This window comes from Malurus melanocephalus, unplaced genomic scaffold (assembly GCF_030028575.1).
Source record: "Malurus melanocephalus ecotype Western Australia unplaced genomic scaffold, MMel_1.1 scaffold_5, whole genome shotgun sequence".
Taxonomy (NCBI): domain Eukaryota; kingdom Metazoa; phylum Chordata; class Aves; order Passeriformes; family Maluridae; genus Malurus; species Malurus melanocephalus.
Window position 1 is genome coordinate 5,714,525 of NW_026623237.1, and position 23,411 is coordinate 5,737,935.

Genomic DNA, 23,411 nt, shown 5'->3' on the forward strand with positions numbered 1-23,411 from the left:
ATTTTGGAAGAAATTCTTTGTTTCTTTATGGAGAATGGGATAAGGATGTGCAGCCCAGCAGGCTTTGGAGCAGAGCTCTCTGAAGTTCCCCTAAAGGTACTTTCTCTGGAATAACCAGTGTCCTGACACRGGATACTAGGATAGAACAATTTATTAGACCTGGACTAGCCAGGTAGATGTTCCCACACCTGCATGCCTGCTGTCTCTATTGTGACCTGAGCACTGATCCTCTCCTGGGAACCCTGCTTCACCAGCCTTTGTRCAGGACAGTTCCACCAGTGACCAGCACACAACTCTCTGCTGCAGCAAYGCTTGGATCACATCTGTCTGATGGGCACCTTTATTCTGTCTCTGGCACATCACATTTATCAGCCTAATTATTTGAAGTTTCCTGTCTCTGAGTCCTTTTCAAAGGAAGGAAGATTAACACATCCACTCTTTGGCTTTTTCTTGAAGTCTCATTAATACTCAGGGTATAGAGTAGCATTTCATCATGGCTATGCCTTCTCAGATCCTGCATTTCACACCTGTGAGCCAACAACATAGTCAAAGAGGAGCAGCGTCCCTGAACCAGCAGTCTCTCTTTCCTRTTCAGACTCCCATCTTGTGATTTGTCTCATAAACGGTATAGGTTATATTTAACAGCTCAGTATGAAATTAGTCCTGAATTGTTCATTGCAGAGGAGTATTCATACTTTTAAAATGGACTAGTCCCACAGAAGGAACTTGAAAAGTGTCATCAGCAAACTGTAGCCCACCTCAGTAACTGCACAGAAAAATGGAGCATTTTACTCTCCTGTTTTCAAACTAATATTTATGGATTTAAAAGTTAGGATTTACTTTCTTCTCATACAGACCATTGTTTTTCAATCTTTCAATGTTCTTTTCACTACCAATTAAGTTCATTTGAAACACTTATCTCTCCCAGCTGGCATGAGATGTAGATTATCAACTCATCTGCTTCTTTTAAAGAGGTTTCTGTTCTCTCTTCCCTTTTCTTCTTCTTCTCTCCCTTTCTTCTTCTCTCTTCTCTCCCCCTTTCTTTTCTTTAGTATTTGGCGAAAAATGTAAACATTCCTTTATTACCAGTCTAGGAAACCTGTAGATCATAAACCACACACATAAAGAGCACAGCATGTACACACRTGCATGGGAATGAATGCATGAATACAAATGCCTGCACTTGCTGATATATCTGTATCTGGATATATATTTATATCCCTGACATTTGCCATCTGTTGCAAGTGTAATACCGGGAATAAGCATCTGGCACTGTTTCGGATAGTAGGGCCTTTTGACAGCTGATGCTAAGGAATGGTGTACCTTTGGGGATTCAGGAGTAATTAATTAGGACAAGAAAAGCATACTGCAGAACACAAAATTCCAATATTGAAAGCAGGAGTTTCAAGGCACTCTTTGGTTTGGTTTTCCTCTGGCCTACAGCCTAAAACCAACCCTAATTTAATGTTTTCAGAGGGATCCCATCATCATATTTAGGGGAATTTAAGGGTGAAATATGCAAGATATTAATGATGTCKCTTGATAATTCCACATCCAGAATATTATTACACATCCAGTATTGAATTACAAACACTGAACACAGAGAATGACTGAGAAAAGGTTCCAGAGAAATAGGCTGCAAGGGGTAGAAGGGTGTGCTGCAAGAACCATATGGTGCACTGTGGGTTACCCGCGGGTTAATGGGTGCAAAACATTGCAAACAGATGTAACATTCAAGCTGTTCAAAGACTGAAATATTTTCTTAGCAATCAGGTGGAATTATTCATTGCCCTGCAGGTTAGAAAGTGCATAAATTAGCTGCCTTAAAGTTGCTACATTTACTGCACTCATTCAGAAAGCTCCAAGGACTGTCTTTGGTCATCTGTCTTTGCAACCCTTTGCTGGGTGAAGAGTGAGATATGAAACAAGAAGACTCTTGGAACATTATTTTCTTCTGTTTAAAGGGCAGATCAATACCATGGTTTGGGATATAAACAAGTTTAGCAAAGGAAAATCTACCATCTTTTCAGTCTCACATCATGCCGGGAAGAAGTATCTCTCACTGCTTTGTTATGCATTGCTTTACAAGAGATTTAATCCAAATTATAACCAAGTAAGGATGTCTCCATTTGGAGRCATAAGAAATGGGTTGTTTTCTTCTAAGGAAAGCGGGAAAGTTAGCTGATCTCTAGAGCTAGCAAACTCAGAAAGAATATTTGAAACCAGAAAAATATTCCAATTCATGAAATCTGCAAGGGTATAAATATAAGGAAATAGTCTGGTCTGCTTTGCCATGCATATGCACATACACACACACACACACACACACACACACTGTTACATATACACACACACTGTTATTTTCATTTCATACATCCATTTGGTTCCTAGGAGACATCAAATGAAATCCACATAATCTCTTCTTTCAGAAATTTCCATTTTGTCATCTTGTTTAATATTCTCCAGGATGATAGGATGGTATTTTGAGGATTTGGATTGGGTTTTTAGCAGGAATAACTGTGTGCAGAATTTCACAGTGGAATTATATCCTCTTCCTTCAAGTCAATGGCATATATTTTTAGGCAAAAAACTAGTTTCACTATTATAAAACATGTCAAAAAATTAACTTAYAGGAGTTATATATGCATATGCAGATGTCTTTAATTATTCCCATAGACTTCACTTTAAATTCTCTAGCACCCTTAATTTTTCAGACTTCTCTTTTCTCTTTCACAAGAAGGCTCTTGTGGATCTCTGTTGTTTTCCTTACTATCTGCTCTGACATTTTCCCCAAAAGCACAGTTGGTGCAGCTGCACATCAGGCTACCCCAAATTAACTTGMGAGACACTACACAAAACTCTCAGTGTAGGGTTCTGAGATGAGAGGACTACACCACTGGAGCTAGCTCAGCTCCCCAGTGACATGTGAAAATATTTATTGCATCCAAATAAGTGGGTATCCATTCATCATTTCAGGAACCAYCAATGTGCAGTCATGCTCTAGCACGCAGCAGCACTACAGAAGAATAATCAAATCCAGAGGTGCTGAGTGAGATACACACAGGAAAATTGAGGCAAGGTAGACRTCAGTCAGATTGTGTGTGGAGGACCCTGGGGCCTTAGATGTGCATTAGGAATTAAGGCACGGGTTCAGCATGTAAACCAAACCACAGAGCTGCCTTCAGCAGCCTTCAAAGGGGTAAAGGAGAAGCCACAGGATAATTCCAAAGGCCTGTTTGGTTGGCTGTGGAAGTAGAGCAGCGGCTGCTGGCACCTGAAGGATGATCACAACTCAGAAATGGCTCCAACCCTCTCGGAGGCCTGGTCTCTTGCTCTCTTGGCATGAGGCTCCCTACCTCACCTATGAGTCCCTGAATCCTCTTCTTCCCAAAGGCACTTGCTTGGCACCTGTTTTGCTCAGTATTTGCAGATCAGCTGATGTAGATTGACTCTCATTCATTAAAGCRAAATGAATTAATATTATCATTAACAGTCATTAACAGTCATAAATGCAGTTGCTAGAATGCGGAATTCATTACCTTGGCTCTTTGGCAACTATCTATTATTTTAAACCTGTGTCTGTTGGCTTACTTCCTTTAATTTTGTRTGAGAATGTGAAAAAGAAGTATTCATCTTTAAGAGAAAAAGCAATATACAGTATACCTTGAAAATTCATGACTGTCTATGCTACTAATATTGAAGACGAACTCGATGTCTAAACTAAAAACAACCCAGATGTCATGTTTGGAGGGAAGCAGCAACATAATAAAGGGGTCCAACTGCACCATAGTGGAGCAAGGAAAAGAAATTACTCACTTRCATGAGTGTCTTCAAGAGTTTTCACTGTGACATAAATGTAAATGTCATTAATGGTTAATATGAAGTGCCATCTGGACAGTTGGATTATGTAGATTTTGGCACTGGAGGTGTCATTCGTCTCAGAAAGCATGAGAAAAACAGAGTTTGAAAAATGTTCCAAACAAAGTTTCACTGGATCTCTCTTTAATTGCAGCACTCTGAGGAAAAGCCTACAGAAAGTCAGCTCCTAAGTCTAAAAATGGTACTTCTTCTGTCTGCAGATTGTGGATCAGGGTTTGAAGTACTCTAGTAATGCAGATCTGCATGAATATAACAAAAGAAAGAGGCAAAATGCCTTTTACCAGGTCTTTTCTCATGCATTCCAAATATATTTCTTGATTCCTGCTTTATACCTAAAATCCTGAAGTCAAAGACTTTGTGGGGAAGAAAAAGCAAAGGTCTAAATTTGCATGATAATTTTAAAAACCATTACTTCTTAGGTTTCAAAGCAGACCACAGAATAACAAAAGAAAGAAAAGCAGGTACTTTTCCCCAAGTATGTTTTTTTACTGTACATTTTGTAGCAAAAAAAAAGAGAAAGAAAATAAAGGAAAAGTATTCTGATCACAGGGATGTCATTATCTAAAACTCCAAGTAGGAAACATGACGAATACAAGATCAAGTACACAGCCATGTCACAATATATCTCTGAACCTTTTAAAAAAAAATATACATAGAGTTTTTCCATGTGGCATTTTCTCTGTGCCTTGCACACTTTCTCCACATCTTTTACAAAACCATAATAACAATGTGCAATTTCAGAATGGTTCCCAACAGGTGGTCAAACAAATAAATGAATGAATGACAGGACAGTTGCAGTAGCCAGCTGACTGCTAGAAATTGCAGTAAAATTGGTAAGGACAATAAATTCTGCTGGATGGGCCATGTGTATTTCTACAGCCACAGCAATGCTCACCAAAAGCCAACTTGAGAAAAAAACCATGAACAGCTCCTGTTTTTAGTTAATTATTTTCCTGAGGATGAGAGACTGGGGAGCAGGGGTACACCAGACTGGGGAACGGCTGTATGTAATGCAGGGGATACATGGGACACCCCCTGCTCTGAGCTATCCAAATTTAACTCTGCTTCTGTGCATAATTTGGAACACATCCAATACCTTGAAATACAAAAAAACCTTAATTTTCCTTATGTTACATGTCAAKACATGTTTTAGTGACTGTACAGACAAGGAGCTTTGGTCACAGTATGGTGCAAGTCTGTCTTTTAAATGAGTGTGACCTCCATCAGAAGCCACATAACGTGGAGAGTTCACAGGAGCTGCTTTTGTTTCCCCTTTCTTTATCCTTTATTAGGGTATCTTGATAACTATTTTTCCCACCTTTGATAGAAATGTCTCTACAGATATCAACAGCTGCTGCAATCTGCCTTGAGCATTGACAAGCAGAGACTATGAAGGAGATGGAAGAAAGAGGATGATCTTTTTTTTATTTGTACCTAGATTTAATTTTTCCTAGGAAAAAAAGGGATGATATTAGAGGTGAGTTATACAGTACATCAGATATTTGACCTTTGTACATGTCCTCCTTTCCATCTGGGGGATTCAATGAGGCTGAAAACAAAACCAAATTATGCATGGAAACATAATTTCTCTTGCGGGRAAAAAGCAACTCAAAAGCAGTAACAAATCAAAACAGAACAGAGATAATTAAATCCCAACCAAAAGTCCATTCAACAACAAATACTGTTTGCCCAGATGCCACAGTTAACACCATGAGATTATGCTGAACAATTTACTCTGATCTGCCCCTGTAGGTGCCCTGCCTGCACTTTTGCAAAGACAAACAATATATCCTAGCACCAGTCATATCCAAAGAAGTGTATTTCGGTGGTTAAAAGAAAAAAAGGAGGTGCCACTGAAAAAAAAAAAAAAAGAAAGGAAGTAAAAAGAACCCCTGCAAAATTGAATTTCTGCTGTTAAACCACTTTTCATCCTCCTTGTTTAATCTTGTGTGAAGGTTCACCAAGAGTCTGAGTAACTTTTGGAAAGTAATGCTAAATACAACTAGCAAATTCCTTGAAACATTCACGCATGGTTTAGTTGAGGCCAGACAGGAACCATACGTGCCTATTCACATTTCATGACCCTCTCTCTCTTTCACTATCCCTGTTACTTACTYGCTTGCCTATGTTTTTGGCCAGGACAACTGGAAACGTTTCTTCCCCTCTCTTTCCAATTGCATGGCACTGAAGCAAACCATGCTTTATAACACATGAGGGCAGAAGAGAAGGGGGGGGAGACACTGATATTTACACCGTGCTTTCCATTACCCACTCTGAGCTCCCGAAAGTCCCTTTTGCCCCTGTTAGGTCACTGTCATCATACTGCAAAAGCATGCCATTGACCGAGAGGCTCCTCTTTGTCCAAATGTTTGTAATCTTTTTTGGGTAGGTGCAACACTGAGATGTGGCAAAGTCCCCCATGTCAAAAGAATGGCTACGTTTAGTTTTGCCCTCCAGAGGCAACATGAGGAAGCTGCGGAATTTGGACTCCGTCTGGCCCAGCAGTGGCTCTTTGTCCGAGTGGCGGGCCACCGTGGAAGTTCTGGAGTCTGTCATTTCCTCCTTTTTCTGACATTTCAGTTCCAGGGAGGCAAAAGCTCCCATTAGCCGGTCAATATTGTGTTTTGACCGGGAAGGAGGCCTCCATTTACTGGACAATGTGCCCTGTTCACTTTGGAGGCTGTAGTTGTCACAGTCACGGCTATTTGCAGAGCTGGAGGAAGAGGAGATGCTGCTCCGTGCAGAATGACAGTTAAACTCCATAAGCTCATTTCTCACCACCACTTTGGGATTGACCTGGGGCAAGACTCCATTCTGAACCGGTTGTGCTCCGTTTGTCTGTGAGTAGACATTGCTGACATTAGACATCTTCCCCTGGGAGTTGTTGCAGACCTTGTAGCGGACCATGAGAATTACAATGAACACCAGCAGAGTTGCCACAATGATGCCTCCAATGATCAGGATCATGGTCCCACCCAGGAACTGGCTGTGCATGGACTGGCACTGAGGGTAGTCTTCTTTGGTGAAGAACTGGGCGCATCCCACAATATTGGTGGCAGTGAGGGTTGTGGCCGTGTCATCCCACATTGCCAGGACACAGAGGTCATAGCCTGTTCCAGAGACAAGGTTGGTTACAACAAAGGCCTTGTTTGTAGCTGGTATCATCCTTAAAAACAAAAAAGAAAAAGAAAGAGAAAAAAGAATTGGTTACTCTTGACATAAAAGTAAAAGAGAGAACAGGCATAAGAACAACGTGGTGTTAAGTGTTCCGAGTACCAGCAGAGAGGAGCCATAAAAGTCAGAGCTATAAAATTCAAACAAGCATTGAAGCTTCCCAGCTCCTGTGGGTTCAACACTCCAGCACTCAGTAGCACGCAGGTTTTGAGGGCCAGCTCTCAACTGTGCAATGAAGGGAATAAGAAAAAGCAAACTGGACTGGGGATCTTTTTCTCCTCACTTGCATCCGTTCTAATCTGAAATATATTCAAACCTGACCAAATAACTCAGAATACAAATATGTGCCTTCAAAGAGCAGCTCTTTCTGAGTGTGCAAATGACCCTTGTGCTTGCTGAGTCTCAACCTGGCAGTTGTCACATCACTTCATGGGTGCCTGAACTTTTACTGTCTAATATCAGCAGGTTACTTACCTTGTGAAGACCAGGKTCTACCCTTGGTTTTCTCATTGATTGARAATGCWAGGCAGGCAACCMCTTCTCTCTCTTTCTCCTYTCTCCCWCCTGTTTTCCACATCCTCTTACTCCCCACTGTGGAAAATATCTCCTAAAAATGCAGCTACCATCATCATCATCTTTGCCAGAAATTTATTCCTGCAACTACCTTCCCCTCTGTGAGTGAAAAAGAAACACTGGCATTGGCAGTATGGGCTGTGGAAGCGTGAGGAGAGGTAGGAAGATACAGGGATGGAAATAAGAAGGTTTCTTTAAAAAAAAAAAATTATTCTCATGTAGAATAAATCCATTTCCAAAAACCAAATAGCTAGGCCCAAGCTGTGGTCCAAGCTGGGACATTTCTGGACATTATTCTTTGCTGACACAAAACTTAAGTAGCCATTTGAACTCATGCACTATCAGAGCATCACTAGAATTCAAAATTAACAGGTGGGAATGAATATGGTCTACCCCCACTTCAAACTGGTGAAAATTGCAGATTCATTGTAACACAGTGTTAACTCAGGAGAGTCCCTGATTTGGTGCCTGGTGTGTAGCCAAGAATAACAGCAAAGATACAATGCATGTTTCTCATTGCTGCCACATTACAGGCTCGGGTGAGAGAAAGAAAGCTGGAATTACAACAGCCCATTATGACTTAGATCTGCAGGTCTTTTGCACAAGCAACAAGGGTGTCCTAGAGGTGCTTAGAGCACACAGTGAGCTGGTGTGACTGKTTTTGGGATGGTAAGGCCTGGGCACGGGAGCAAGGCACACTGCTATGGGAATACCCAGCTTCCTTGGCCTCAAATCACCAGCACAGCCAGCACAAACTGCAGCTCTGCAGAGCATCTTCTGTGCAGTGGGAGGGAACAGACCTGCACAGAGAAGCAGCAACGTCAAGGCACTGCAAAGATGATATTCTGATCATCTTTGCATTTATGCATTCACGCCACTTACTCAACCCTTCAGTCTGGCCACAGGCGAGGATGTGGCTCCTTTTTAAAAAGCAAACACACACAGGAAAAAAAAAATCTGTAAGGAAAAGAAATACTGGTGAGAGACACTTGGAATATAAACATCGTCTGGCAGGTTTACTCAATGTTGTATCTGAGATTCTGGGCACATTTATCATCCTAATGGAGCTGTTCAGCACAGATATAGATGAGCTATTCAGAATGAGCCGAGAGGTCATAAAGCAGCCCTCATGAAACCCTCCAGATACTGTTGCTAAAATGGTTTCCAAAAGTTGAAGTATTTGGTCTCAAGCTATTTCTAATTGTTCTGCTCTCCCTGTGGCTCTGTGAGCAAAACTCCACTACCCACAGCAGCAACCCTGTTCAATTGTTCAAGGCAGTATATATGCACACACCAAGGATGATATATGGAATAACAGAACACTATTGATCTTCATATATTTGATTTTAAGCTCTTGAATAGTTTCACCAATTGCTCCCTATCTCCTTTTGTAGTGCTATATTCCACTTTTCACCAACAGTCCTAGACAGAGCTTAAAAACATTCTGCAGCGTGTTAAGTCATTCAGAAATTATTTCACTGGAAAACCTCATTGCAAATGAGCTGCACTGTTAGCAGAAGTAGACAGCTCTACAAACTGGRTCTTGGAGTTGGGTATAACTCTTGGAAAAACAGGACTGTAACACCATCTATTAGAGTGGCTTTGCACTGCAGGAACAGCAGGAGACAAGAGGGACAATTGTCTCCGAGCAAGGAGCAAACACCTGGCTCACACACTTCACAGCTTTGCACATGTCTGGTCATCTTCGCATTTWTGTTTTCTCATCACTTACACAACCCTTCAGTCTGGCCTCAGGTGAGCACGTGGATCTTTTTAAAAAGCAAACAAACATACAAAAATAGAAATACAGTTGTTCAGCCTCACATACAAGTGCCCTATTTCAGTGAAACCCAAATAACTTACAATTACCCAAATAATTTACAACTTGCTTTCTTCAAACACGATTACACACAAGCTTCCAAGGAAATGTAACTGCCAAGAGTATTTCAAGCACTGGCAGGTGSTGAACAGTGGCAAGAAATGTAAAGCCAATCCATTTTTAAATGTACCAAAGTGAGGCCATAACTAGTCCTAAAGCTTGGACAGGTTAACTGTGTTGAAATGTGCTATAATAAAATCCTCATCGTAGCCTTTAAAAGAAATGAAGTAATTTCTAAATTTAATCAATYCTGGAAGCTACAGCTGTGATAATATTGAGACTAATAATAGGTTTATTAAAGATCACAGTTGAAATCCCATTTAAGGAAAAAGCAATCAACTCTCCATATACATCTAAAATGATGAATTTTGGATGTTTCTGTAAACAAACTTTAAATGTTCTTGTAAAATATTAAAATTATTCTTCTAAGGAACAGCTGAGCATAGGAATAAGCAACCATTTCAGGAGTACTAGGCGTTAAGTAATTAATTTCAGACTTAGTTTTCTATCTTACAGGGAAGGCAATCTTGTTTTCTTGAACTTGCCAAATTTTAAGAGTATTTTGGCATTCCTCCWTGCTTTGGTCCACCCTCCCTAAGCATACTGCCAGTCAGCTGTGATGGATGACATCTCTTAACGCGCCCCACATCTAAAATCGATGCAGACACATTTTCATTCTGGATATTGATGACTCTTTCTTGGATTGTCCCCAACACAGGTAGCTGCAAATGCCCCTTCAATCTTTGCTTTGCTGCCTGAGAGGGGGAGTTTGTTCCTGGCTGCTCTGTATGTGCTGTGCCATTAATCATGGACCACCATGCCCTGACTCTGGGTCTCAGTAGCTTGGAGCTGCCTCAAAACCAAGGGGGGSCAATAAAACTGGGTCTTTGGCAGAGATCTTGCAAGGCTTTATTAAGTTCATTCATCAGCTAAACACAGAAAGTTGGTTTCAAATAACAAGGATCTGATGCTTTAGAAATCAAAAAGAGCTTTTGGGACTCAGAAGTTCCTGGTGTTCACTTGCTGGCCCTCAGATAGCAAACACACTTAACTGTGGTGGTATCCTGAAGCAACACACTTGATATTGTCCACCTACTCCTCTGGGGAGGTGGAATCACAGAAGAGGAGAAGAGATCTAAATTGGATGCTAGCTTTTCTTCAGGGAAAAAATAAGCAACAGTTAACTGTGTGAAAGAGGTGATCAATTAACAAAGGGCTTGCYTATAGGTTAGAGGTTATGAAAGGTTTAAATGCATCCAGTTAAAGGAGCCTGGGAGCAGTGAGGACTGGGAAAGCAAACAAATAACACAAATATGTCAACAGGGAAAGTGCAGTCCCAGCTAGGTCAAGAGAAAATTTTAAAATTTTACTGTCCAGACACATAAGACACAGTAATTTCTGCTTTTCTCCTTTGGTTTATTCTCTTTGGAGTAGAAGAAGCAGGCAAATCTCCACATTCCTGCAAGGATTTTGTTATCTGGTTCATAATATAGCTTCTGAATCCTATCCGAAGGTCAAAATACCCCAAGGAAAATCACTCATATATTAACAAGGTTCTGACATCTCTGAAAATCTTGCCTCTATAAGGAATGAAATGAGGATAGGGGTCTTACAACTGACCTTCTTAATKTACAAGAAAAAGCCCCTTTCTCCCACCCTTTGGAACAATAGCATTAATTATTGGAAGAGGAGGTGACCTGTGGCCAGGACTGGGGCATGGAATAAGTATCTGGAACAGAACAGCAGTAGGCAGATGGTGCTAAGAGAGTTTATGTGTGATGAAGAGCTATGAACCCAAGATGAAAGTTTGCAGAATTTTTTCAGACAGTGCATTCTCTCTCCATAAATGGAGAATTATGTCTCATTTGGTGAAAGCATCAAAATGAGTTCATGAGACCCTTTCTAAAAAAAAGAGGAAAGAGCTAGAACTCTTATTTGAAGTCAATCTTATTTTGTATCACACTAAAATGTCCCTGTTATGTCCTTGTGGACACAACATACAGAAAGCAAGCAATTCTGTAATTATTCACTTCAGTGTGTCGTGATATTAAGAAAATTAGAAAATAAATTAGTTAGAAAGGCAGGGGAAAAAGGTTTGCTGCAGACTTCAATCATAATCCCGGATGTAAGTGAGCACTGAAGCTTGCAGAAAGTAAACTGTGCTGAGAATTTAGGATAACTGCTTTTTATTCTTCCTTTATCAGCTATACTGATATCAGGCTCCACTTTATCAGTAACTCTCAGTTCCTGAGAAATCATTTTGCTGTACTGTAAGTCTCCTCATTTATAAAATAGGGATAATGCCAGCAATCTCCTCTCAAAAGAGGCCTGTAGTGTATCAGAGGAAATTAGTAGATATTGCGATTACACTGTAATATACAAATGGTCCTTTTCTTCTGTGTAGCACTGGGGATTAGCAGCAGTGAACTGCTGGTTATGCAAAACAGACAAATTAGACAAAACCCAGATTAGCTTAATTGGCAAGGCAATTCTCTTCCTTTTCTCCATCAAAAGAGAGATATGATACCATCTAGTTTTAGCCTAAAACTGCTTTAATCACAGAACTTGCAGAGACTTGTCAAGGCAATTCCTTTGGGAAGGCACTTTCAACTTCCAAGACTCAATTTTATACTAACATGATAAGTTATGTTGCTTTCTCATGGTTTTTTTTGTTTTTTTTTTTTTTTTTTTTTTACCCAGGACTATATACTACCTGTGCTCATTTTTTAAAAATTATTATCTGGGTCTGTATAAAACTGTATACAATTTCTCCTTCTGAAATGAAGGCTAGGAGTTCAAAACAGAGTTATGATRATTTACTAAATGCTGTATCAGAAAAAGAAGGGAAAAAAAAAGCTGTGAAAAAAGCTTAATTCCTTGGGTGTGAATTTTGTAGCTGTTGTAGACTATTCACTAATTATGAAGCAGCTTCTAACTGGTGGTGCCCCTATGAACTGTAATTTGTAATGAGGAGGGGGAAAGGAAGACAAAGAGGGGTGCCAGGGTGAAATAGCTCTTGTTTTGTAAAACCAGATTTGATTTAGTTAACACACTAACTTTTCTGTAAAGCAGTGCCTTACTGTGAAAATATCAGTCTCACTGTAGACTCCTAAACTTCCTCTTACATAAAGTTGCATTCATTTAATTGCAAAATATGACTCTCGGAACTCCAAATCAATCCAGAAAGGTTAAATACTGGAACCTTARTAATTTTCATTTTTCAGGGAAAATCTTGTGCCAAAAATGTTCTTTTATTTCATTAATAAATTTCCCCCCTCTTTTAAGATTTTTTTTTTTACTTCAATCCAGTTTCATAGGTATTTCTGAAAAAAAAAAATCCAGGTAATCTTCCATTTAAATGTTGTGGAAGAGTCTGAAAGAATCCTAAATTTCAGGTGGAGTGCCCCCTTTCAATCCCAGTAGGATTAAAGTGGAAGAAAGGGGAGAGGGAAAGTATCAGTGGGGACATGCTGGACAAAGACTTATTAAAGATCATGTAACAAAAAMAGGGAAGATCTTTCAGCAAAGACAAGACAGTTGTAAAGACAGTGAAGTGAATCAAGGCAGTGGAAAGAGCTCAGATGGTGGACAGATATTAAGAAATCTGGAGAAAAGGGCAGAAAAAGATCAGAGGAAGACTAGAAGGATCTAAATTGAAGTGAAAATGTCACACATGATGTATTGCCTGGGAGCAAGAGCATGCAACTGACAAATTTGGGCTGCACACTTAGCATTCTTCTTGGCTGCCAACTTTTGTGATTTGCTTGAAAGTTTTATGTTATATAGTGGTGTAGTATGTTTCTGTATTTTTATCCTGGAAAGCCCCAGTTTCTGCAGTGATGGAATGAAAATAGAACCTAAAATATTATTAAAAATAAATTAAACTAACCATGGAGTAAACTAATTAATTTCTGACCCTTCAGATTTCAAAAGAATTCCTTGAATATGTGTCTTCAGATYGTCCTAAGGACCCAGGAATTAAACGCCCCCCCAAAAAAAAATAAAAACAAACAAACAAAAAAAATGACCAATTATATTTCTGTGTGAGATCTATCTGATTCAAGATTTTCTAATTTAGAATCTGACAAAGACAGAGACCTATTGTGACCTGCATCTTGAAAAAATGGCAGTTGTGTTTCTGGTGTCCTGGGGAAAGAGATATTTGTTTGCATTAGCAATAGGGCATAATTCCTCTGTCAGTCCTGTCAACATAAGGAAATGTCAGATAATACCAAGAGGTAGACAGACATGTTCAGTAAACACTAAATCAACCCAGCATGAATAATTTCCTGCATTTTTTATTTTATTAGTTTTGGGGGGTTTTATGATATGCAATCATAATTTTGCCTTCAGATGGAACATTTATTATTAAACACAAATCCCTTCTTGCTTTTCTGAAACTTGTCTTCTCATCACTCACACATACAGCTGCTCTTCAGAGAATTTGTCTCATCAAATAAAACACATAATGAATATCATTTCATTATTATTTCCTAATTTACTTATGTTCTTTTCTGCTCCTTTGGAAAAGTGGGGTTGGAGATGGGGAAGAGAAGGTAGAGACAAAAGCAATTGATATGCCTGTCAGAAGATGATGAGCCAGAGAGATCCTGAAAATGAGTATTTCCCTTGTGCTACCTGGGAAAATAAAAAACTCATAATATCCCAGTCTTTAAACTATTGACTCAGAGAATATAAATTTTTGTTGATAGGCTGCTGAATAATGTCCCCTGGGGGTGTTTTGAAGTAATTTATCAGGTGACAGAGGAAAGCATAGGCTTCCAGGGGACATCACTTCACAAGGCTGAGAAAGGGGAGCCGTGGCACAGGGTATTCTGCTCCCCTCCATTAGCCATTGCTCTAAGAGAAAACTCTCCCCWCTTTATAATTCTCTACAGGATTCCTGCAAACCATAGGGAGCTGCAGTCTGGCCCAGTGGTAGAGGCACTTGGATGAATGAACAYCACCAGAACCATCTTCTGATGCTTTGAATCAATGAAGGTGATCAGTTCAGCTGTCCAGGTGCAACCTTCTGCAAAGAGACAACCTCATTTTGGTTCATGTTGATACGACGACACAAAATTAGACTTTCAGGCTCCCTGATCTGAGCTATAATTTCTTTCATGTGGACATGACAGCAGCAGACATCTAGTGCCCTGAGAATTCAATTTTATCTTCAGAGGGAAAGCAGCTGCACTCTAGGAAGCCTTGACAGCCCTAAAGATTAATCCAGTCACACCCAAGATATTCAGCRACACACAGAACACCTTTCACCTCATTATGCTAACTGCCTCCGAAAAAAAAAATCACCATACTAATTCAAATCCAACTCAAACATATTTAAGCTCATTAGCAGAGTAATTGAAAGCCCACACAATATTTCTGTTGGTAAACGTGAAGCTGAAGTATTTATGGAAACAATGCATAGCCCCACTAATGAATTCACTCTGTATCTACATGTAAATGTAGAGTTAGAAAGCTATCATAACTCACAGCAATGTTTCAAGGAACCAGCCAGTAAATTTCAGATTACTCAACAGTATATAAAGTCAGCAACTGACAGTGGCAAAAATACATTTAAACAATCCTGTTTCTAAATATGGAAAGGGGTAAAAGTTATCCATGAAAGGTGTGTTCAACTCATTAAACAGAGTTTGACACTCAGGACACACTTTTCCCAGGTTTTTATGAACAAATGGTTCATATACTTGGCTGAAATGTCACGGTTGTTATCTCTGAATAATAATAATTTTAATTATTCTGAATAATTCTGAACTTTTTTTCAGTGTTGGACAGTTACATCCAGAAAAGGCCATCCTATCATAACAGCAGATGACCACAGAAGGGAAGCAACATTAGAAGTAATGAGCACGTTGAAGCACTCCAATGAAATTAATTTTGAAAAGTGAATCTGCTATTTTCYTGGCACAACACAGCTGTCAGGTTCTGCTTTATGCTGTCCTTTCTTGAGAGTTAGAAGTGGGGTGTTCTCAATATTTCCAGGCAGCRAAATCTGTCCAAATTGTAATGATGRGACMCCATAATCCCACTAACAGATGCCCACCTCCTTTCTGTAAGAGCTCATGTGAGCTGAGATGAAGAGAAGGATTCTCAGCAATTTGTTACCAATTTTCTCCGTGCTTGCAACTCAGAGCACTTATGCTAGGCTGGAACTCACATGTCCTGCAGAAACTTGGTGTCCCACCACACAGGATAATTTTAAGTCCAGAAGGTCGTGCTGGAATGACAAAAACTCCAGGCATTGCCTGAAGTTATATTCGCCCGTACTTTGTCATTGGCTGGCCAAAGCAAACTCCAACATGCTGTTTCAAGTTCTTCTGTCAAAAAAATCTTTATGCACTGGTAAGAGAAGTGTGGASTCAGCTAAGAGCTGACATGACTATTCTAATTATTCCAACCAAAAGAAAGAACCTTGAAATGAAATAAAATAGGCATCACTACCCAAAGAAACTGTGTATACATTGATATATCAGTCTGCACAGAAAAGTGTCTCAGCATCAGTTTAAGACACAATTTATACATTATTAAAAGGTTTAAACACATGTCATTCAAGTGTTGCCCCATCTCAGTGATTGAACTTGCTGTGGATAGTCTCAAGATATAGGGAATRGTTATCTACTAGAATTTCAAGCATCTCTCTCATCATGAAGATCAAAAAATAATTTAATTCCCACGGCAGAGAAAGGGAGAATTGCATTTACCAGTTAATGAAAAATGAGCTGCAGGTACATCTGTCAACTCATCAAAGACACAGACAGATTTTAGCCATGTTTAGAGAACATCTTTGGCAAACCCTGTAGACGATAAGCAAACACTGGAAATTTCTTTTACTATGCAAAAGGGATATAGAAGAATCGTTTACTTTTTGTAAACTGAGGAAATTTATTGATAAACAAATAAACAAAGTAATCAGAAAGTTTCTAGATTCGGAGCTAGAAGAGAGAGAAAATCTTTTGGAACAAAAACTTCCATGAAACATACACAAGGTAAAGAAGGCAAGAATGATCCAAGGTGATTTTTGCAACATTACGGATTTTTTTTTCCCATATGCAGAATGAAAACAAAGGGTGCAAAATGACTAATGGTCAAAAATCTTGTCTCGTAAGGGGAGGGAAAAAAAGCAGAAAATGAAAAAGAAAAACAGTAATGTAGATATGTAATGAAGGCATTTCCTAAAGCACAGGTTGAAAATTTTGCCACCTTCTGGGTATCGCACCCAAAGCAAAAGACAAGGAAGACTAGAAGGACTAGATAAGATAGAAAGACATGGAGATGTTGAGTTTTGGAATGCTCTACAAAAGGCCAGAACACAGTCACATCTTTTCAGTTTGTGATACCAGAATTAGACAAAATCATTTGTCACCAACCAGAGACACACCGTTTCTTTCACAGTTGAGCCTCTCTGTACTCTGTGAGGAGTGACAAATCCATTACTGAAAAKGAATGTAAAACCATCCAACAACAGAACTGGTTTTAGTTTGTAATGACCCCAAGAGAAAGAAAATTAGAAATCAGTTATAGCTTCCAGTAGTAGCATGATTTTATTGCCTAGAAATGTGTTTTATCATTTAGAAATGTTTCTCTGATAAAGAATCTTAGACAAATGTCACAGATTTCTTTACATGAACAAAATTTAGTAAAAAGTACTCTACTAGGTTYTTACATGTCACAAATTCTCCACAATTAGGAATCTAGAAGCAGACTACTAGCAGCCTAGTAAATATCAGAAGTCCAGAATTCAGGCTATACATCCCATTGGAGAACTCACTGGAAAGAGGAAAACATGAGCAATGTTCATTGGATTTTGCTGTCTTCATGTGAATAYGTATTCAGTCATCCTCAAATTAGTTCTCTCACAGAAAACAGGCAGAACATTTGCAAGTACCAGAAAAGGAAAGAAATCCTAATTTTTAGCAAAGTGACATATTAATTGAGTTTACAAATATGAAACTACTAAAAAAAAAAAAACAAAAAAAAACCAAAAAAAACCAAAAACCCTGCTCCCTTTAGTTTCAGAGAACCCCAGTCGTTCTGCTTAAGTTTAATGGTGTAACATTAAGAGAAAAGAATTTCCTCTCACGTTTCAAATTCATCAATTGACTAAAGTTTTCCTTGGCTCCTGACATTTGCCCACTTAGGGCTTGAATTGCAGTTTTGCTGAACATGGTTTTAAGATCAAATAGACTCAGACAGCGAGCAGCTGACCAACAAGTTCATTAGTCTGCACAAAAAAAAAACCCAACTACAACAAATGCTAGGTGTGGCATCAAGTCTGTTGATATAGACACATCCAGATCTGCTAGGTTTATTATTCCTTTACTGTGATTAATTGCTAGTGATCCTTTCTGGAGGTTTTTGCAGCCACAGATATTTCATTGTTCACCAGGAGAACAAAAGCTTTTACTTGTTACAGGCATCCATGTGAGGTCATTACACACAATGAAAAGCAGCTTATGAATAATTTCACCAAAAAACTCTATAAATTCTGTGGAATAACAAGTGTAAGAGTGCTCAGTACTGAAAGGGAAATGAAAGAATGGATTTTTCTTTATCTTTGCTCGAAAAACTTTCAAAGAGTAATGAAGAAGAGACTGACTGATTGCTCTGCTCTGGAGAGCTTCAAGGGTAAAAGTCTGAAAAACTCAAACTTTTTCACTCTGTAAAATCTTCTCTGAGCTTTCCTGTTGTAACTCCAGAAAACCTAAATAAAGAGAACAGGCAAAAATTACCCTGGGAGCTAAAAAAGAGCATGGAATAAAATGCAAATCAAATGCACAATGGTACAAAATGCACAACTTTTTCCTGCTTGAAAAATACAGATTCATTAGTCACCAGACAAGGGAATGCTGTCCTCATCCTGTCAAAATGAGCAGTAGTAGAAATATGCCAAATGTTCATTGATATTTAGGAACAAAAAGGTTGAGCTGAACGTTGATTCATTACACCATGTACCAAAAAAACCTCAGTGTGATCCCTTCAAAAAGACTAAGGAGTCAWAAGACTCATTCCTAGAAAAGAAGTACAATAAATATTTTTATTTATATTTTTTAAAATACTCTAAAAATCACTATATAGAAATATAAGATTTCAGACTTCTTTGGAAAGTATAGCCAGTGGAGTATTTTAGGGTATATTAGTCATATTATTCTATTTTCCCATACCTATATTTGTCATGTGCATTATCAACATTTCCTAATATCAAATGTAAACCTAAAGAGGAAACTTAAACATGGTCCTCCATAGCCACTACATGAGCTGGGAGATTTCTTAGATCTGCAGTGATGAAAGAACAACACATGTTGCACTCAGAAAAGCATTTTCCCTTCTTTTGTCAATAAATAGCCACCTCAGAAGTACCAGAGTGCAGCTCAGAGCATATGAGKTACTGCAAAGTTGTGCTTCACTGGCAGAGCTGCTGCCTTCGRCTTGTCTGCAGTGGGCTGGATTAGAGGTATTCCTAAACTTGCCTCTGTACCACTTGATACACAGCTGCTGTGATCTGAGTTCACCTCTCCAAACATTGTTTCAGTCCCGGTCCTAGATCACACCATGACAGTGCCAATTCCATGATGTGTGGAATTAGGATAGGCAGAAGCATCAGTCTGTGACAGCACTCCAGCAAGGCACAGTGTCTGTCTTTGGCATGGAGGGAGAACAAGGGGCAGACAAGCATCTTGACTGATGAGATGAATTTTCCTACCTTCTTGCTGGGGAAGTCAGCCAGCTTTGTAGAGAAGAGGTTTTAATTTTATTTTAAAGTTTCATTTCCTTCCTTATTCCTCACCAAAATGACAGGACAAGCACCAGCAGGAGCAATGAAACTGCAAATTGGATAAACAGCAACTCTGTACAAGATGGGTAGATGTACCCTGTACCCAACTGCTTGCCAAAGGAACCCCTACATTTTCCTCATACACGTAGTAAAAGAAACAAAATGGGAACCGTCTAATAAGAGATGGTTTTTGTCCTGAAAAGCTGCTTAGGAGATGCCTTTGTTTCCACAGTTGCTGGAGACATCTCAAGCAGAACACACTCCTGTTTTATCCCTTGTACTTCTCTTAGGAGATAACAGAGATGTGAAAAACCCTGAGTCCAAGCACCTCAAGGGCTTTTCATTCACTTTAAATTGCTTTCAAACCCAACATTTAGGGTGTAGTCATTTCCCAGCCATGTGTACTCTGTCTTTGAAGGTGTGCATTTGTACCATCCCCCACTTTGGTGTGAATCTTTTATTGAGTAATACTTGCCCTACTCTGACAGTGCCAAAAATCATTACCTGGTGCTTGGAAAGGGCCACATTCAGGAATGAAGTGGAGATAACTGTGGCATTGCAGAAAACTTCCACGAGCTACTGGCTTTTACATAACTCAAGAATTTACTATCTAATGTGCCTCATAGGCAGATTAAAATTAACTTACCTCAGACAACAGAAATTACAGACAGAGCCAAATGATTCGTCACAACGCATATATTTCTCTTCCATAATAGCCAGACTATTAGCTACAAGTCAAAAATGAATCTGGTCCTAAATTCATGTGGCTATGCACCTAATGAAGGTAAAACTGGCTCATACTGATTAAATTTCAATGAAATATTGAAGAATGTTTAATTGGTCTCAATACCTCAACAGCAGAAAAGAATTTATTCTGTCATGACTAAAATTCATGACTGAATTCATGACTAACCATGTTTCAGAAAATTATTTGGTTTCTAGCAGCCACGTTGGCAACATTTTGCAGTGCCATAGAAAAGGTGAATGAACAGAAAAGTTTCTATAACCACCTCCATACTTTCTCACTCCATGGTCTAAATACATTATTTTCTCTTGTGCACTGGGGGTTTGTTGGCAGACATTGACCTCTTTATTCTCCAAAGCATCCCAGAACTTTCATAGTCATATTTCTACTGCCACTGCTATGTGGATTTTTTTTTTTTACCTTGCTATGGAATGAATCACTTCACCCTCCCTCCAGCACGAAGACAAATGTGATTGCTGCTCCTGAACATATGGTAGAGCCTAAAAAAGGGTTATCTTGTAGGAGTGTATCTGTATGCATCACTTATCACACCGTCCCCAACAGAGAATTTAAGAGATGATAACTCCTCTTTTTCTTTCTCAAACTGCTCATGTTCAGCATTTTTCTGTCTCTTGCTTTCCAACACGCTCATGATTCCTAGAGAGAGCAAAGCCCACACCCAATACAACTGGCCTTTTACGTGTTGCTCAGATTTTGGATTTGCTCTACTTTCAGGGTCAAGTTTTATAAGATGTAAAAGCAAATGTGCAGAAGTTTTCCTCCGTTCTGTGTTTATAATTTCTGTGTGACATTGTAGAACTTTTTCTTGTCTCTTAAGAGAGCAACCTCTAATCATATGAAAAGACAAATTTTCCAAGTTATAAATTTCTACACTGCTCTCAGTTTGAGAGAGAAGATGTTAGCATAATATTTTATCCCAAAGCAATCTTCTCAGATTACAGTCTGCCTCCCTCAAGGCCTGTGAACATCTTCAGGGTGACCCATGTGATGACAGCAAAGGGTCATTTTTGGGTGACCATTCACTTGTTTCAGGCAAATCCTCTGAGAACTTCAGAATGCTTTCACTAATATTCAAAAGCATTTAACTAAAATAGTCTCCAATGGAAATGCTTTATATAATTTGGCCCTGTTTTTGATTATAAGACAGGTAGATATGGCTCTTCCAGTGGTTCTGTGCATCGGCTAAAATAGATTTTAAACTTGGTAGAGGAATGGCTGCTCTAGTTGCCCACACAGAAGTTTACTAAGGCTTGGCAAAAGCAGACCTAGCTAGGAAAACTGAATGAAACACAACCCCCTTTCCAAAGCAGAAGTTGAAAGCACTGATGTCTGAACTGCTCACTTCCAAGGATGGGAGGAAGAAATTTTGCCATGGATGGAGGATGACTAAGATAAAGGTGAATTTTAAGGAAAAGGATCAATGTGAACATCCAAGAAAACACAGGAAAAAATGCAAATATCAGCATTTTCATCTTGGTTTAAATCAGAGTAGAGCCATGGGTATGTGGACAGAGGCTCTAGGGAGCCATCTGAGACTGCTCACTCATCCACAAGCACGCTGTCTCTTGACAATGGCTTCAGTGATGACCAGCAAGTGTTTCAAGGCTGAGCTTGTGCTCGCTAAACCTGGCCTAATCTGTACCACTGCACTGAACTGTGATTATTTCTTAAAAGCAACTTGCTCTTGCAATCTCTCACCTGCAGCCCTGCTGGGTTTGTGGTTCTTGATGTCTTCACACAGACAAATCAGGAACAGCAGAAGCAGCAGCACAGAGGGAGACACTGATGAAGGATTGCAGGGCTCACTGCCCATCCCARACAGCAGCACACCCCAAAAAGACACAGGAAGACCAAACCCCTTCCACAATGACTCACAGCACAGAAGACAGCCTGAAAGGCAGAGAGGTGTGTCTGCAGTGCCCAAAATATCCTTGGATGCTACAATCCAAGGAAATGGCTACTGAAGAACATCGCCACAGTGAARCAAGAAAGAAGTATACATTTGAATATTTTCCCATCTCAGTGATAGCCCAATGCAAAGTGTCATAATATCCTGTTMGTTTACTCAAGTACAACTGTTTTTATCAAGCTGTATCTTGCTGAGATAAAATCAGAGAGCTTCCAGTGGAACAGGATGGGAGACACTTAGTGGATCATAGTTTAATAGCTTACCTAGGGAATAAATAAGGATAGAGAGAGATTTTAATCCTGCTTTGTGCTTTCTGAGCCTTTGGACATTGTGTATGGCTTGGTGGGGTTTTTCCTACCAGACTTCTAGACAACCAGAAGTCTCTGAAATGATCAGTACCAGTTGTTTCCATCAGCCTGACATTCAGCATTGTTCAGGGAGGACTGGTACTTGGAGACAAGTACTGACTGAAAGCTTGACAGCCCCTGCCATGTCAGCTATAAAGGATCTGCTCACCTCTCAAGGGAGATGAGGCCGTGTAACACCTTTTTTGACACAGCCTAAGAAGATCCATATGACTGCTGTTACGTGACTGCCAGTTAAAGCAACGAGAGTTCACTCACAAAAGTTAAGGCAATTAAAACCTTGATGCACACAATTGTAGCATTACCTTACACAGAGATGTTYGGTTTTGTTGGACCTGCTGACTTGACCAGAACACTTTGAGAGTCTGACTACTTTTACATTCTTGCCTTTGTAGGGGGTGGTTCCCAATTGTTAAGAGCAGTATGGGTAGACGTGACCACCTAATGTGACTTCTGCTCAGCAGAGTCCAGCACAGGCTGAGGGCTTTGTGCCCTTTAGGGATCCTTCCACTGATCCCCAGCACTGTGATATACTGGACATGGGCACTCAGGGGATGAAGACATGGGGACTCAGAGATTTCTCAGGGGATGAAGAATCGTTGACTCCACCACGATCTACTGGCTCATACTACAAGCTCAAAATGCCATAGCTCGTTTCCACTTTGAATGCACAGGTCCTCACTTGAGCCTGAGAAAGATAAAAAGGGGTTTACACATCTGCACAGGAAGAAAAACCAACAAGCAAAGAACAGAATTTGAGGCAGGATGGAGACATAGTTTATTTAAAGCTGTAGTGAATTATTAAAGTTCTGAATTTTGCTTTTGGAAGAGTCAGAGGATGGTATGAACTTCTGTTTTTGCAGAGAGGAGACAAAGTGTTGTGGAGATTTGGAATATAAAAAATAATCTCCTGGGTGATGGATAGTCCTTTAATGGCCAAGATAACTGGATAAWTAGCCAACTGCTTTTTATAAAATCATTTTATAAAATGATTGACAGATAGACTTGAGAGAGCTCAGGTGGTCACAGACAGGCCGTGACAAACATGAAGAGAAGTATCAAGAGTTTAATTA

The 23,411-nt window shown here is 39.6% G+C and overlaps 1 protein-coding gene across 1 annotated transcript in view; it reads right to left on the bottom strand.

The window, feature by feature from the left end:
- Window positions 1–4,354: 4,354 nt before the first annotated feature.
- Window positions 4,355–23,411, bottom strand: part of LRFN2 (leucine rich repeat and fibronectin type III domain containing 2) — a 34,935-nt gene continuing 15,878 nt past the window's right edge. The window contains exon 2 of the mRNA XM_057369897.1: window positions 4,355–7,045. Coding sequence (XP_057225880.1) covers window positions 6,127–7,045 — 919 coding nt within the window. The 3' untranslated portion in view covers window positions 4,355–6,126. The remainder of the gene's footprint in view (window positions 7,046–23,411) is intronic.